Raw genomic sequence first — 15,213 nt, forward strand, 5'->3', positions numbered from 1 at the left:
TTCCATGCCTAACCTAACGTCAGTTTACTAAATAAAAGTTTTTGTGATTTGACCTATTTGTGAAAGAGAGACTCGTTAGGAGACTGGTCATCCTGGACTACGAGCTAACATCAGGATGTAAAATTCTGACCATGGTACAGTCCTGACAGTAGCCAACATCTTGACGTCAACATTGACAATAAACCAACATCTTGACGTCAACATTGACAATAAACCAACATCTTGACGTCAACATTGACAATAAACCAACATCTTGACGTCAACATTGACAATAAACCAACATCTTGACGTCAACATTGACAATAAACCAACATCCTGACGTCAACATTGACAATAAACCAACATCAACATTCTGACAAGGTTTCAGCCCTAAAAGTAAACCAACGTCCTAATCCTGAAGTAAACATCTTGACAAAGGTTCACCCCTGACATTAATTAACCCGAATTTACTTGTCTTTAGGAAGTTCATAAATGAGCACACAGCCAGAGGGGATCCACAGACCAAAGCCAAATAGATGCCACACATCATACATGTACATTGCACTCAGAGGCCAAAACCTGGCAGCAAAAATGTAGTGCATGGGAGAAAAAAGAAACTGGTGCATAAAAATCAATCCAGAAAACTCTGTGCATAATACATGTAGTCAATCTGACTTCCAAACCTCATGCAACTAAATCTAGGAATCATAAAACATTTACAGTTGAGGTTATCAAAGGTGACCATTTCTTTCATAACACGATAACAATTGTTTATCATAAATTGTAGGCTTCACTGATGATACAAAGATAAAATCATATGGGGTCAAACAATAATAAGACTGTACACAGTCCAGTCTCTCTCTCTAACATAACAATACATGCATGATGCACATTCACACCAATAAATGCGACTGGCATTATATTAGATGATAGTCATCAAAACAAGGAAAGGACAAAAGGCTGAACTATATATAGATTCAGAATAAATACAATAGTCCCCAGTCTACGTCAGCTTTTTCAAAAGCCAAAGGAACAAAACAATGCGGTATAAGTTCTTTGTTTTGGGATCAGAACGCCCACTAGGAGAGACAAGGACAGTGACACACACAACATCCACAAGTGGAAATACTGGACGGTCACAAGTCTTGGTACTGCATGTAGTTCACAGTCAGCAAGTACAGCAAAGCTTAACACACATGTAGGTGTGGACATACACACAGTGACACATACACACAGTGACACACACACACACACACACACACACACACACACACACACACACACACACACACACACACACACAAATAGCATATAAACTAGCAATTGTATTGTTTAGCAAAATCGTAAAGTATCAAGTGCTGACTAAAACGAAGGAAAAGTTATAGGTTTTCCATGCTGCTGTCAGTAATACACTGTACTGGCCAGGTGAGGCTACAATCATGTACTATTGTTCCAGGTTTAGATTACATGTATTATTGCTCCATCTCTTGGGAGCCAGGGGCAGTTGTACCAACACAGACCCATATGCATGAATTCTATCAAAAACACACTTCAAACCAGGGTGGAAAAAACAACAAAACCAACAGGAATAAGAGAAAAGCAAACGAGGTGCTCAGCCAACTTGACACTAGATAATGGAGTGTAGCAAGCCAACCTGACACTAGATAATGGAGTGTAGCCAGCCAACTTGACACTAGGTAATGGAGTGTAGCAAGCCAACCTGACACTAGATAATGGAGTGTAGCCAGCCAACTTGACACTAGGTAATGGAGTGTAGCAAGCCAACTTGACACTATATAATGGAGTGTAGCAAGCCAACCTGACACTAGATAATGGAGTGTAGCACCAATTTGACACTAGATAATGGAGTGTATCAAGACACTAGATAATGGAGTGTAGCAAGCCAACCTGACACTATAAGATAATGGAGTGTAGCAAGCCAACTTGACACTAGACATTGGAGTGTAGCAAAGAGAGTCGTCTGGCAGGGTACATAGACAGTGGAACCCTTTTAAGACCTGAAATCATCAGTGAACTCTATCACAAAGGTTGCATTACACTGCACTCTGTCTAAACTAAAGCACAGCAGATAGCCCTCGTGAACTCTGTACCGACAAACTCTATCAGCGCTGATGAAACAAAAGGAATTGTTTTTCCTGATATTTTTAAATGACTTCTGACCTTCAAACTTAAAGGATTGAACAAATACAGAAATCATGTTTGTCATGCGGTGAAAACCAACTTTTAGCCAAATGTTTTCTTTGACCTTCTACCACGGCCAATGTTTCATGTATCACACGTACTGTACATGCATCCCGAGTTTGAACTCGCACACATGCTCACTCTCATTCTCACACACACAGACACAGACACAGACACTTAAACACACAGTCACCCACACACACAGACACTAAAAACACACAGTCACTCACACACACACACACACACACACACACACACAGACACTAAAAACACACAGTCACTCACACACACACACACACACACACACACACACACACAGCCACATGCACACAGTGTGCAAGCATTGAGACATTTCACCAGTCATGGCACAACCAAGGCAGAGAAGGTCATATGTATTGTCAGCTCATATTATATCCTTGTGAAACAGAATCTTGTGATACAGAATCCTGTGATACGGTATCTTGTGATACAGTATCTTATGATAGAGTATCTTGAGTTGTGATACAATATGTGACCCTCCACCACGAAATGAGTCGCATGTCACCTCGCGCGGTTCTGCGCTGGGCTTAATTTAAGTCCGGGGAGTGTCTGATAACAGAGTGAGGGTCACCTTAGTCACTGGCTTATAACTCAAAGAGTTTTCGCTCTTTTCTAAAACGGTTTTCACCACTGGATAGAGCATAAAAAACTCTTTGGAAAAATGTAAAAATATGAAAATCATGGAAAGGTGACATGCGACTCATACCGTCGTGGAGGGTCACATATGGTGTGATGCAGTATCTTGTAATGCAGTATTTTCCTGTTCAATGTATCATGCAATCAGTGTCAAAACTGTGTCACGCTGGTTCTGAGAATACTAACAGCGTAGTGCAAAGATCAGTGCAAGTGAACTAACAATGGGTTACTGACAACCACATGGTCAAGTACACAAAGTGGAGTGGCCAATTTGAGACCCTGTCATGCTAAGACCTATCATCATACAGTCAGGAAAATACAGTAGAATCTACATTATAGGACCCCCCCCCCCCCCCCCCCCCCCCCCATATTCCACCAAATGAACATCTTGCTTTTTCAGATTTTCTATTTCTATTTCATAACCGCATGGTCTATGTCCATAATACATAATAATAATATTTGTTCAGAATTTTCAGCTTTTGGGCAGTCTTATATTTGTGAAGGTTTAGGGCAGTCTTACATATGTTCACCTTGTGGGCAGCTTATACGGCGGGGCTAATTACACGCTATGATGAGAACACTGAAGACCAATAGCCTTCAGCAAGCAGTGAGATAAATAAATACCACACAATGTCTTCAGGTCACTGATGCTGGACTAAGGAAAACAGGACATGTCTTCGGACCTCTTTCACAGTCAGTATGTTTGGAAATACCCAAGCTCTGCGGATGAACCGGCTGACTGTCTCTTTTTTACATTTAGTCAAGTTTTGACTAAATGTTTTAACATAGAGGGGGAATCGAGAGAGGGTCGTGGTGTATGTGTCTGTGTGTGTGTCAGTGTGTGTGTAGAGCGATTCAGAGTAAACTACTGGACCGATCTTCATGAAACTTTACATGAGAGTTCCTGGGAATGATATCCCCAGGCGTTTTTTTCATTTTTTTGATAAATGTTTTTGATGACGTCATATCCGTTTTTTTTGTAAAAGTTGAGGCGGCACTGTCACACCATCAGTTTTCAATGAAATTGATTGAAAGTTTGGCCAAGCAATGTTCGACAAAGTCCGGACTTTGGTATTGCATTTCAGCTTGGAGGCTTAGAAATTACCTAATGAGTTTGGTCATTAAAAATCTGAAAATTGTAATTAAAATTATTTTTTTATAAAACGATCCAAACATAATTTCATCTTATTTTTCATCCTTTTCGGATTCCAAAAACATATAAGAATGTTATATTTGGATTAAAAACAAGCTCAGAAAATTAAAAATATGAAAATTAAGATTAAAACTGAATTTCCAAAATCGATTTAAAAACAATTTCATCGTATTCCTTGTTAGTTCCTGATTCCAAAAACATAATTTATAGATATGATAAGTTTGAATTAAAAACAAGCTCAGAAAGTTAAAAAGAACAGATACAGAAAAGCGTGCTATCCTGCTCAGCGCAACCACTACCGCGCTATTCTGGCTAGTCAATTTGACTGCCTTTGCCACGAGCGGTGGACTGACGATGCTATGAGTATATGGTCTTTGTGAAAAAAATGCAGTGCGCTCAGTTTTATTCTGTGAGTACGACAGCTTGACTAAATGCTGTAGTTTCGCCTCACGCGACTTGTTCTTTCCTCGCATCATCAGCACACAACACAATAGACATGGTTCTCCTTTCTGTGTCAGCGACGCGTGTAGCCTCAAGACTTGAAGGACACAGATCAAAATGTAAACAACACACAAGATCAATATCTTTTTCAAACACATGGGGATTGGCTGTGCATCAACTGGAGACCTGTGACGAAGGAGGAGACATGTTTTCCTTTCACTCCGACTGAAGCTGCAGATGAAGACATAAGACGACAGGCGCTGTGGCGGAGTAGTAAAACATTGGCCTCTTAATCGGAAGGTCGAGGGTTCGAATCCCGGCCACGGCCGCCTGGTGGGTTAAGTGTGGAGATTTTTCCGATCTCCCAGGTCAACTTATGTGCAGACCTGCTAGTGGCACCCCCTTTGTGTGTACACGCAAGCACAAGACCAAGTGCACACGGAAAAGATCCTGTAATCCATGTCAGAGTTCGGTGGGTTATAGAAACACGAAAATACCCAGCATGCTTCCTCCAAAAGCGGCGTATGGCTGCCTTAATGGCTGGGTAAAATCGGTCGTACACGTAAAATTCCACTCGTGCAAAAACACGAGTGTACGTGGTAGTTTCAGCCCACGAACGCAGAAGAAAAAGGCATGTTTCCCGGGTGTTACCCCGACTTTAGATGAGAAAGACATGAGACAATGTGTTGACTCAATAAATATAATGACACGAGAGACAACTTTCTCCCAGCACAAGCTGTGGCTGGGGGGTCAATATCATTTTGCTGGTCACACGAGAGGTGTGTGTGTAGTGAAGACAGACGGCACACGGGGAACACGATGCAGACAGCACACTCAGCCTTCGTCACGTTGCTGTGTTCGGTGTTCCATGATGGCTCTCCACAGCTTGCAACGCACTCCTCCCCTGTAAAACACACACTCCTAATGTAAAAACACTCCCCTGAAAAAATACAAACACAAACAACTCCTTCTGTAAAACTACTCCCATGTAATGAAAAAACACAAAAAAAACAATCCCACTGTAAAAACGCTCCCTGTACTGTAAAACACACACTCCTACTGTAAAAACACTCCTACTGTAAAAACACTCTCCTGTAACCAGCAAACCTTAGCTAGAGGCATTTCCACAGTAAACAGAACACTCCCCTGTAACCAGCAAAACTTACCTTGAGGCATTTCCACGGTAAACAGAACACTCCCATGTAATCAGCAAAACTTAGCTAGAGGCATTTCCACGGTAAAAAGAACACTCCCTTGTAACCAGCAAAACTTAGCTAGAGGCATTTCCACGGTAAAAAGAACACTCTCTTGTAACCAGCAAAACTTAGCTAGAGGCATTTCCACGGTAAAAAGAACACTCCCCTGTAACCAGCAAAACTTAGCTGGAGGCATTTCCATAGTAAAAAGAACACTCCCCTCTAACCAGCACAACTTAGCTGGAGGCATTTCCAAGGTAAAAAGAACACTCCCCTGTAACCTTCAAAACTTAGCTAGAGGCATTTCCACGGTAACCAGAACACTCCCCTGTAACCAGCAAAACTTAGCTAGAGGCATTTCCATGGTAAAAATAACACTACCCTATAACCAGCAAAACTTAGCTAGAGGCATTTCCACGGTAAACAGAACACTCCCCTGTAACCAGCAAAACTTAGCTAGAGGCATTTCCACGGTAAACAGAACACTCCCCTGTAACCAGCAAAACTTAGCTAGAGGCATTTCCACGGTAAAAAGAACACTCCCTTGTAACCAGCAAAACTTAGCTAGAGGCATTTCCACGGAAAAAAGAACACTCTCTTGTAACCAGCAAAACTTAGCTAGAGGCATTTCCACGGTAAAAAGAACACTCCCCTGTAACCAGCAAAACTCAGCTGGAGGCATTTCCATAGTAAAAAGAACACTCCCCTCTAACCAGCACAACTTAGCTGGAGGCATTTCCAAGGTAAAAAGAACACTCCCCTGTAACCTTCAAAACTTAGCTAGAGGCATTTCCACGGTAACCAGAACACTCCCCTGTAACCAGCAAAACTTAGCTAGAGGCATTTCCATGGTAAAAATAACACTACCCTGTAACCAGCAAAACTTAGCTAGAGGCATTTCCACGGTAAACAGAACACTCCCCTGTAACCAGCAAAACTTAGCTAGAGGCATTTCCACGGTAAACAGAACACTCCCCTGTAACCAGCAAAACTTAGCTAGAGGCATTTCCACGGTAAACAGAACACTACCCTGTAACCAGCAAAACTTAGCTAGAGGCATTTCCACGGTAAACAGAACACTCCCCTGTAACCAGCAAAACTTAGCTTGAGGCATTTCCACGGTAAACAGAACACTCCCCTGTAACCAGCAAAACTTCCCCAAACACACTGTCCTGCACTTGTCTGAACACCATTGAACATCCGTGAAAAACTCTCCCCTCAGTGTGAAGTGAGCCATGCGTTAGTCAAATACAGTGTGGCTCGTTAGCACCTGTTACCTGCCCTGTCTGTGAGTGAAGAAGACAGTGTGGCTCGTTATCACCTGTTACCTGCCCTGTCTGTGAGGGAAAAAAGCTTTGCGCCTACCTGAGTGGAAGCAAGCGGATGTCTTCCCACGTGACCATCTCCGTCAGATCCTGCAGCGTGTACTCCTCCTCACACACCTGTGACATACATTACGTCAATATACTCACTATATACTATCACACACCTGACACACATCAATATACTCACACCACAACTATCACACACCTGACACATGTCAATATTAACAGCTATTGTGTTTTCAGCGTAGCAATAGGGTCCGATATTTAGACGAGATAAGTATAATGCCGACGAGTCGAAGACGAGTCGCATTATACTTGTTCGAGTCTAAATATCGGACCCTATTGCTACGCTGAAAATACAATAGCGATTATATAGCTGTTCTGACCTTTATTTGTTGTTCCAAACTTACAAAATGACAGTTTTTGCGTCGATGCGTTGATCTCAGGTTTTGATAGCAGACGCCGTTTCTTATGCGCATTAGTTTTGCGCAGGCGCCACACTGACTTTGGAAAAAAAACCTCGATTTGACAACACAGCTGTTAAACAGCTTTTTATTAGTTCATTCGTATACAACAAAAAGAAGTTTGAGTTTTTTTAATTTTGAACAAGACTACTTATGAAGAAGACCAAAACACAACATCAACGGAAAACTAGTAACAACTGAAGAACTAGGATGCAATAAGGGGAGGAAAAGAGAACAGCTAATCCGTACAAAGCGAGCAGACGGCAGCGACGTTTCCAGTTTGGGTGAATGGCATTTATACTTGTCTCGTCATGAAGCGAATTTTTCAACCTCAGTTATAAACGACTACATGAATGTTAGTGCCATGGGTTGTACATCAATACTTCAGAGGGGAAGTGGGGTATTTTGTGTGGAGTTACGAGATAAAAAAAGCCGAATGCGAAAATTTGTGTCAGTCGGCAACTGTGAACTAAGCTCACAGGCACACAAAAACGGCTGTTCCGTTGTACTCCCCTGTTTGTACTACATCTTTCGACTTTGGGCATTTTGTGGTGTTTAGGGACAGAAAATAATAGGTTTAGTCCTGTTTCATCGGGAAGTTAGCAGAAAAGGGTATGCTATCGACATTTGTAAAGCTCTAAAAACATTCCCGAGAAGAATTTCAAGTTGTCAGTGTATGCTGTTGTCGATCAGTGAAACATCGTGTGGTACAGGTGGGTAAACCGGAACCATGCGTCTTGGTTATTGACAATATGCTTTTGGATATTGAGAAAAATGGCCGACTTCCGTAGCATTATGCTTTGATGATCGGAAGAGACCATCCAATTACAGCCCCCGAATTCCCCCACGTGTTCATCAGAATAGCTATATACTCACACAACTATCACACACCTGTGACATACATTACGTCAATATACTCACACCACAATTATATGCACACACCATCACTAGTAAGCAGAAACTTAAAAAAAGATCAATATATATTCAGAAATTTCAATGCTTGTTATTCTCTCAGGTGCCAGGAGATTGGTTCCGTACAACTCTCGCTTACTCCATTACACATGTTGTATGCATACAGAGCGCTTATTTTCATTTGGTTATTTGATATCAGGCAAAAACTTCATTTCAACTAGGAAATTATCATTCATATTTTCAAACAGTTACTAGTGCAGCATGAAGGTGGGAAACTGCTGTGAAACTAGAGAAAATAACGGTTCAAACTCAACAACTGGTAAACAACTCTCTCAAAGAGGATTTAGTCTCTTTATCCTACTTTGGAAAAAAAAGGATAGTAATAAATTCATGTGAATGTCTATCAACACAACAGTTTCAAGATTCTGGTACCATCCTCAGACTTATTCGCTTAAATTGTACCAGTGTTTTGGCCAAAGTAAACATATCTGCAGGTTTCCATTTCCCATTTATTCCTTGAAGTATGTGCTTGTTTTACTGTAAGATAATGAATTGCAGAAGTGAGTTTGTCTTTCAGGATGAACTCTTGTTTTATACGACGTACAGTGTAGAAAAATGTAGCTGCAGTTGGTCGCGACAGGGAAGGTACTTGATGTTGAGAGGGAAAAGGAGGATAGGGGGATGGGGGAGGGGGGTTTAAAGCCAACAGCTTTTCCTGCTTGCCACCAACCTTGTTAATGGATTCCTGATCAAAGTTGTGTTGAGACAGCCATCTGACGAGCGCTGTGTCCCGACCAATCAACGCTATGGATACATCCTCCATGTCTGTCTCTGCAGCCAATCAAACCTCAGGATATAGCAGACATACTACAGGCCAAAAATGGTTTTATCTTAAAGAAGCGCGCAGTGGCAAAGCCACAAGCCTGAGCCTGCGAAGCAGGCGAGGCAACTAGGGGGGTCCGGGGGCATGCCCCCCCCGAAATTTTTTTCCAAAAACGGTTAAAATCTGTGCAATCTGGTGCATTCTGGGCATCATTTTCAGGGCTGTAATAGTGTTGTGGTCTTAATAAAAATCCCATTTTAGCCTCCCATTACACCATTCAACACACCTCCAAACTGGTAAAAACAACACTACTGTAGACTAGTATATTGACCAGTGCACTGTACTACAGTCGTGGTGTTTTCACCAGTTTGGAGGTACACATGAAAAGGTTTGCAAGTCACAAAAGCATTGAAAAAGGTTACTGCAAAAAAACAAATGCAAGGAAGAGTAGTCGCTCACAAGTCAAAGAAGGCACAGTTCTTTTTGCCGCTTTTGCCCGGATTCGTTCTTCTTCGTGTCAGCCTTCTTTTTTTCCGACGGGAAAGTGTTTTCAAGCCAAGCCCAACTCCATTTGTTTTTCACGCCAGAATCAAATGGTCCCGGCGAATTTCTTTGTACAATATGTGGGCGAAACATTTCGCCAAAAACGACGGCCTACATCCGCAGAACTAGATTGGGAACGTTCTAGATTCAGAACGGCAAGACCAATGACGGACAACGCGCGTGCGCTGGCTTCATTGAGACCGGTGTCACGAACTGAAACCTCTGCTGAACAATCCTTCTCATTGCGATCAATGCGCATGCGCCGATTTTGAACTTCAAGAATGCGATCCTTTGACCGAACGAACCATGGGTTAGGGTAAGGATTAGGGTTAGGACTAATTAGGGTTAGGGTTAGGGTAAGGGTTAGGGTTAGGTTGTTCACGACCTGATTAATCTCCCTATGTTAGCGCATGCGCATTGACCGCAATGAGAAGGATTGTTCAGGCAGAGGTTTCAGTTCGTGACACCGGCGCCCGGTCGCGTTGCGCAATATTCACACGGATCGTTTTTGCGGAAATTTTTCAACTTAGCTGGAATAAATTTGACTTTACCGGATTTTGAAAACGGCTTTACCGGATTTCCGGCAGTTACCGGAAAAGTAGCATGCCTGCATAGACACAACAAACACAGACATAAACACACACACACACACACACACACACACTCAAACACACATGTACACCCACACACATAAACACACCCACACACACACTCAAACACACATGTACACCCACACACATAAACACACACACACACACACACACACACACACACACACACACACACACACACACACACACACACACACACACACACACACACACACACAAATAAACACTCACACACAGATCACTAAGAAACACACACCAACACACCCACACCCACACACCAAGACACACACACACACCCAAACGTACCATCCGTAGTTCCCTGAGCTGAAGGCACCATGTTACCACAGACCACCCTGCAACAACACCGGCAAAGTCTCATGAACACTCAACTCACATGTATAAACCAACAAGTCCAGCAAAGTCTCATGAATACTCAACCCACATGCATAAATCACTCACTGTAACTGTAATATACCCAGCATGGGTTTTTATGTGAACTGTGGGCTAACCCTAACATCTGCTAGATGGTTGTCCTTTTGGAGAAAAACAACTAAGATATGGCCATGCCCTTTTTCTGTACCCATTTGGCTACAGTGGAACCTCCCATTTAAGACCCCCAATTTAAGACTCCCTCCTTTTTAAGACCTTGTTTTCTCAGACTTTATGTTTATAACCTCTTTAAAATTACCCCCAATTTAAGACTCCCTCCTTTTTAAGACCTTGTTTTCTCAGATTTTTTGTTCATAACCTCTTTAAAATTACCCCCAATTTAAGACTCCCTCCTTTTTAAGACCTTGTTTTCTCAGATTTTTTGAGGTCGTAAAAGGGGGGTTCAACTGTAACCCTAACCTTTTCTCGTAGTCTGCACCAACTCTAACCCTTTTCCAGCAGACTCTGAGCTAACCCTAACTCTAACTTTTCACATGAACCCTAAACTTGACAGAGAACACAGAGATAAGGACTCACTGTAGCTGTGATATCGCCAGTTTTTTTTGTCCTGTAGACTGGGCTAACCCTAACACTTGTCCTGTAGACTGGGCTAACCCTAACCCTTGTCCTGTAGACTGGGCTAACCCTTAGAGGGCTGTCACACATGCGACCGAGTCGCGCGATTTACCCTGTCACACAGCCGACTCAGTCGTAGAAAACAGCTACGACAAGTCTGCGACTCAGTCTCATGCGATTCCCTCGTAGCTTTGAGGTTTAGAACATGTTCTATTCCTGCGATCCAGTCGTTGGTCAATCGCAGGGGCAGAGCCAACAGAGCCAATCAGAACGCGTTGCTGCGGCCTTGACGCCGTGACGTAAAATAATGGCGGACAGTGGCGTACAGCGTCTCTTCGTCGATTCAAAACTTTTTGGAAGAACAGTTTTTTACTCAGATATAAAGGAGATGTTTTAGGCGTGTACAGCGGTCGGAAAACATTAATTGCAGCTGTCTGGGAACTTTATTTCTTGCAAAGGCGTAATGCTGAAAGGAATTTTTCAGAAAGGTAGAGCGACGTTCGAACATTTAGCGTCTGCTCTCGCAAAGTGCGTTTGCCGTGTTCACTATGACACGTCACTTCTGCCCCGCTCGCGTGGAGTTATCGTTCGCCAGTCGTTCGTCTAACGTTCATCGTGTGACGGGTCAATGGCCTACGATGTGATGTGCGATCGGCCAAAGACTGAATCGCAAGACTGAATCGCAACGACTGAGTCGCCTGTATGACCGAGGCTTAACCCTTGTCCTGTAGACTGGGCTAACCCTAACCCTTGTCCTGTAGACTGGGCTAACCTTAACCCTAACCCTAGACAGGGCTAACCCTAATCCTAACCCCAGGAGAGAACACAGAGAGAATCACTCACTGTAGCTGTGTAATGGCCAATTTCTTGTCCTGTAGACTCTGAGACAGCAGGTGCTGGTAGGATCGCTGTGAGTCTATCAACTCCTGCATCAGTCTGAAACACGCACACATAATAAGGTGTTTAAAGACGCAGTACATGAGTCACAGCATGGAGAGCAAAGATTTGTTGTTTTGTCACAGATTAAGCTATAAACAGCCAGGAGCTTCCCACAACTATCTCACAGATGCCTACACATAATTTTAGTGTTGCCAGCCAAACAAAACTTTATGCGGTTTGTCAGTTCGCATCTCCGCAAAAATGTATTTAACATTTCCCGTGAACACGTTCTGGGGCTGAAGGCTGTGTTGTAATATGCCAAAATGGACCCACATACCATCACACACAATGTCTTGACGTAAAGTACCCAAAATAGAAAGAATTCTTTAAGTAGACTTTTGACATAATAAGTGTAAACCTGGTCGAGGGCGATTCTTCACTGCCCGGAGGCAGAACAACATTAATTCATAAAAGATTTGCAGTTTTTGACTCCTAGCATGAAAGTCAATGAAACTTGGTATTTTTTCAAACGGATATCTGCCTGAGGCATGACTGAAAGCATTGTGGGCTCCATGCACCTGAAAGTGACAGGTTCAGTAACTTTAGATATCAGTGTCGAAGACAATTTTCCGTTTTAATGTACTGTATTCATTTTAATGGACAATAAAGTGTTGTTATTTTATTGTTATTGTTTTCTGTGTGTGTGTGTGTGTGTGTGTGTGTGTGTGTGTGTGTGTGTGTGTGTGTGTGTCTGTGCGTGTGTGTGTGTGTGAGACAGAGAGAGAGACAGAGAGAGAGACAGAGAGAGAGAGAGACAGAGAGAGAGAGAGATAGAGAGAGATAGAGAGAGATTTGTGTCAGGTTGTAATGATGAGAGCAATTTTGGGTGAAATAACACCTGTAGCAACACGTGCTGACACCTCAAAGAACCGGTCGCTGCACTGGACGTACCTGAGGTTTTCCTCCTGCATCCTGTCGTAGTCCCTGTAGAGTTCCTGCACGGCCATCCGGCGGTACGCCAGCGGCTTGCCCGCAGAGTTGGCCGACGATACGCCAGAGGTTACCACCTCCTCCTCCACCGCTCCGTTGGCCCCCGCCAGGTTGGCTCCCAGCTCTGTGTCGACATACAGCATCAACATCATCATCGTCATTATCATCAGCATTATCATCGTCATTATCATCATCATCATCATCATCATCATCATCATCATCATCATCATCATAAAGGAGGGCCTGGAGAAAACAGTATCATTTGTCCTGCTGTCCGGTCTAACAGTATAGACGTTGTGATCGACAAGAAGATCATCATCATCATCATCATCATCGTCGTCGTTGTCATCATCATCCCCACCATCACCATCATCATTGTCACCATCACTGTCACCTGTGTCGTCGTCATCATCATCATCATCATCATCATCCCCACCATCATCGTCACTATCATCATCACAAAGCACTGTTACCACTCTTGTCCCGGGCTAGTTGTGACCAAGGTAGTCAGTGACGTACCTGGCGACAATATCATGATGGCCATCTGCACAGAGCTGCGGATCAAGTTGTCCAGGGCGAACATCCAGTGCGGCTTGATGTTGTGTGTCTTCAGCACCGTACTCACCTGCACCAAACACCCCAGTTATATCACACACCAGCTCACAGTTATATCAAACTTGATCACAGTTATATCACACACTTGATCCAGTTATATCCCACACATGATCACAGTTATATCCCTCACTTGATCAGTTATATCACACACTTGATCACAGTTATATCACACACCAGCTCACAGTTATATCATACTTGATCACAGTTATATCACACACTTGATCACAGTTATATCCCACACTTGATCAAAGTTATATCCCACACTTGATCACAGTTATATCACACACTTGATCACAGTTATATCACACACTTGATCACAGTTATATCACACACCAGCTCACACTTATATCACACACTTGATCAGTTATATCACACGCTTGATCACAGTTATATCGCACACTTGATCAGTTATATCACACACCCGCTCACACTTATATCACACACCTGCTCACATTTATAGCACACACCCGCTCACACTTACATCACACACCCGCTCACACTTATGTCACACACCTGCTCAGTTATATCACACACCCGCTCACACTTATATCACACACCTGCTCAGTTATATCACACACCCGCTCACACTTATATCACACACCCGCTCACAGTTATATCACACCCGCTCACAGTTATATCACACAACCGCTCACAGTTATATCACACAGACTGAACCACAATTCTCTGCCAGCTACACGTTGACTTACTTCAGACAATTGAGAAGACTGACAATCCGACAAACTCTATCCAGTAACAAGTAATACACTGTGTGTCGATCACCTTGTTTTCCAAGGACGGGACGGATCTCCTGGCATAGATATGGACTGTGGAAATTACCCAACATGACTTGGTTTTGAACTGAACTATAATAAGAAGAAAACTGAATAATTCAGAGTACGGAACTTACTGCCTCCTGTGCAATGTAGAGAGCAAGCTGGATCTCCATCAGGGCCGAGGCGTCAAACTGAACGCCCTCACGCAGTTGATCTGTACACATAGACAATTCATAATGCAATGATCTGTGGACAATAACATTATAGACAACTTGTCAAGAAAGGGTGGCCGAGTGGTAAGTGCACTTGCCTCGGAAGCGAGAAGTTGTGAGTTCGACCCTGGGTCGGGGCGTAAGCAATTTTCTTCCCCCTTTCCTAACCCAGGTGGTGGGTTCAAGTGCTAGTCTTTCGGATGAGACGAAAAACCGAGGTCCCTTCGTGTACACTACATTGGGGTGTGCACGTTAAAGATCCCACGATTGACAAAAGGGTCTTTCCTGGCAAAATTGTATGGGCATAGATAAAAAAAATGTCAACCAAATACCAGTGTGACTTGGAATAATAGGCCGTGAAAAGTAAATATTCGCCGTAATGGCTTGAGATTTACTGGCCGATGTGAATACGTAA

General features: G+C 43.0%; 1 protein-coding gene across 1 annotated transcript in view; it reads right to left on the reverse strand.

Annotated features, from left to right (window-relative positions):
- Nucleotides 1–3,235: 3,235 nt before the first annotated feature.
- LOC138961928 (mitogen-activated protein kinase kinase kinase 15-like) overlaps nucleotides 3,236–15,213 on the reverse strand; it is a 73,404-nt gene continuing 61,426 nt past the window's right edge. Inside the window, exons 33-40 of the mRNA XM_070333609.1 lie at nucleotides 14,721–14,800; nucleotides 13,718–13,823; nucleotides 13,160–13,322; nucleotides 12,173–12,265; nucleotides 10,631–10,677; nucleotides 9,078–9,178; nucleotides 7,012–7,088; nucleotides 3,236–5,354 (exon numbers count right to left, since the gene is read on the reverse strand). Of these exons, the coding sequence (XP_070189710.1) occupies nucleotides 5,285–5,354; nucleotides 7,012–7,088; nucleotides 9,078–9,178; nucleotides 10,631–10,677; nucleotides 12,173–12,265; nucleotides 13,160–13,322; nucleotides 13,718–13,823; nucleotides 14,721–14,800 (737 nt within the window). The 3' untranslated portion in view covers nucleotides 3,236–5,284. The remainder of the gene's footprint in view (nucleotides 5,355–7,011; nucleotides 7,089–9,077; nucleotides 9,179–10,630; nucleotides 10,678–12,172; nucleotides 12,266–13,159; nucleotides 13,323–13,717; nucleotides 13,824–14,720; nucleotides 14,801–15,213) is intronic.

The sequence above is a fragment of the Littorina saxatilis genome, linkage group LG3 (assembly GCF_037325665.1).
Source record: "Littorina saxatilis isolate snail1 linkage group LG3, US_GU_Lsax_2.0, whole genome shotgun sequence".
Classification (NCBI taxonomy): Eukaryota; Metazoa; Mollusca; class Gastropoda; order Littorinimorpha; family Littorinidae; genus Littorina; species Littorina saxatilis.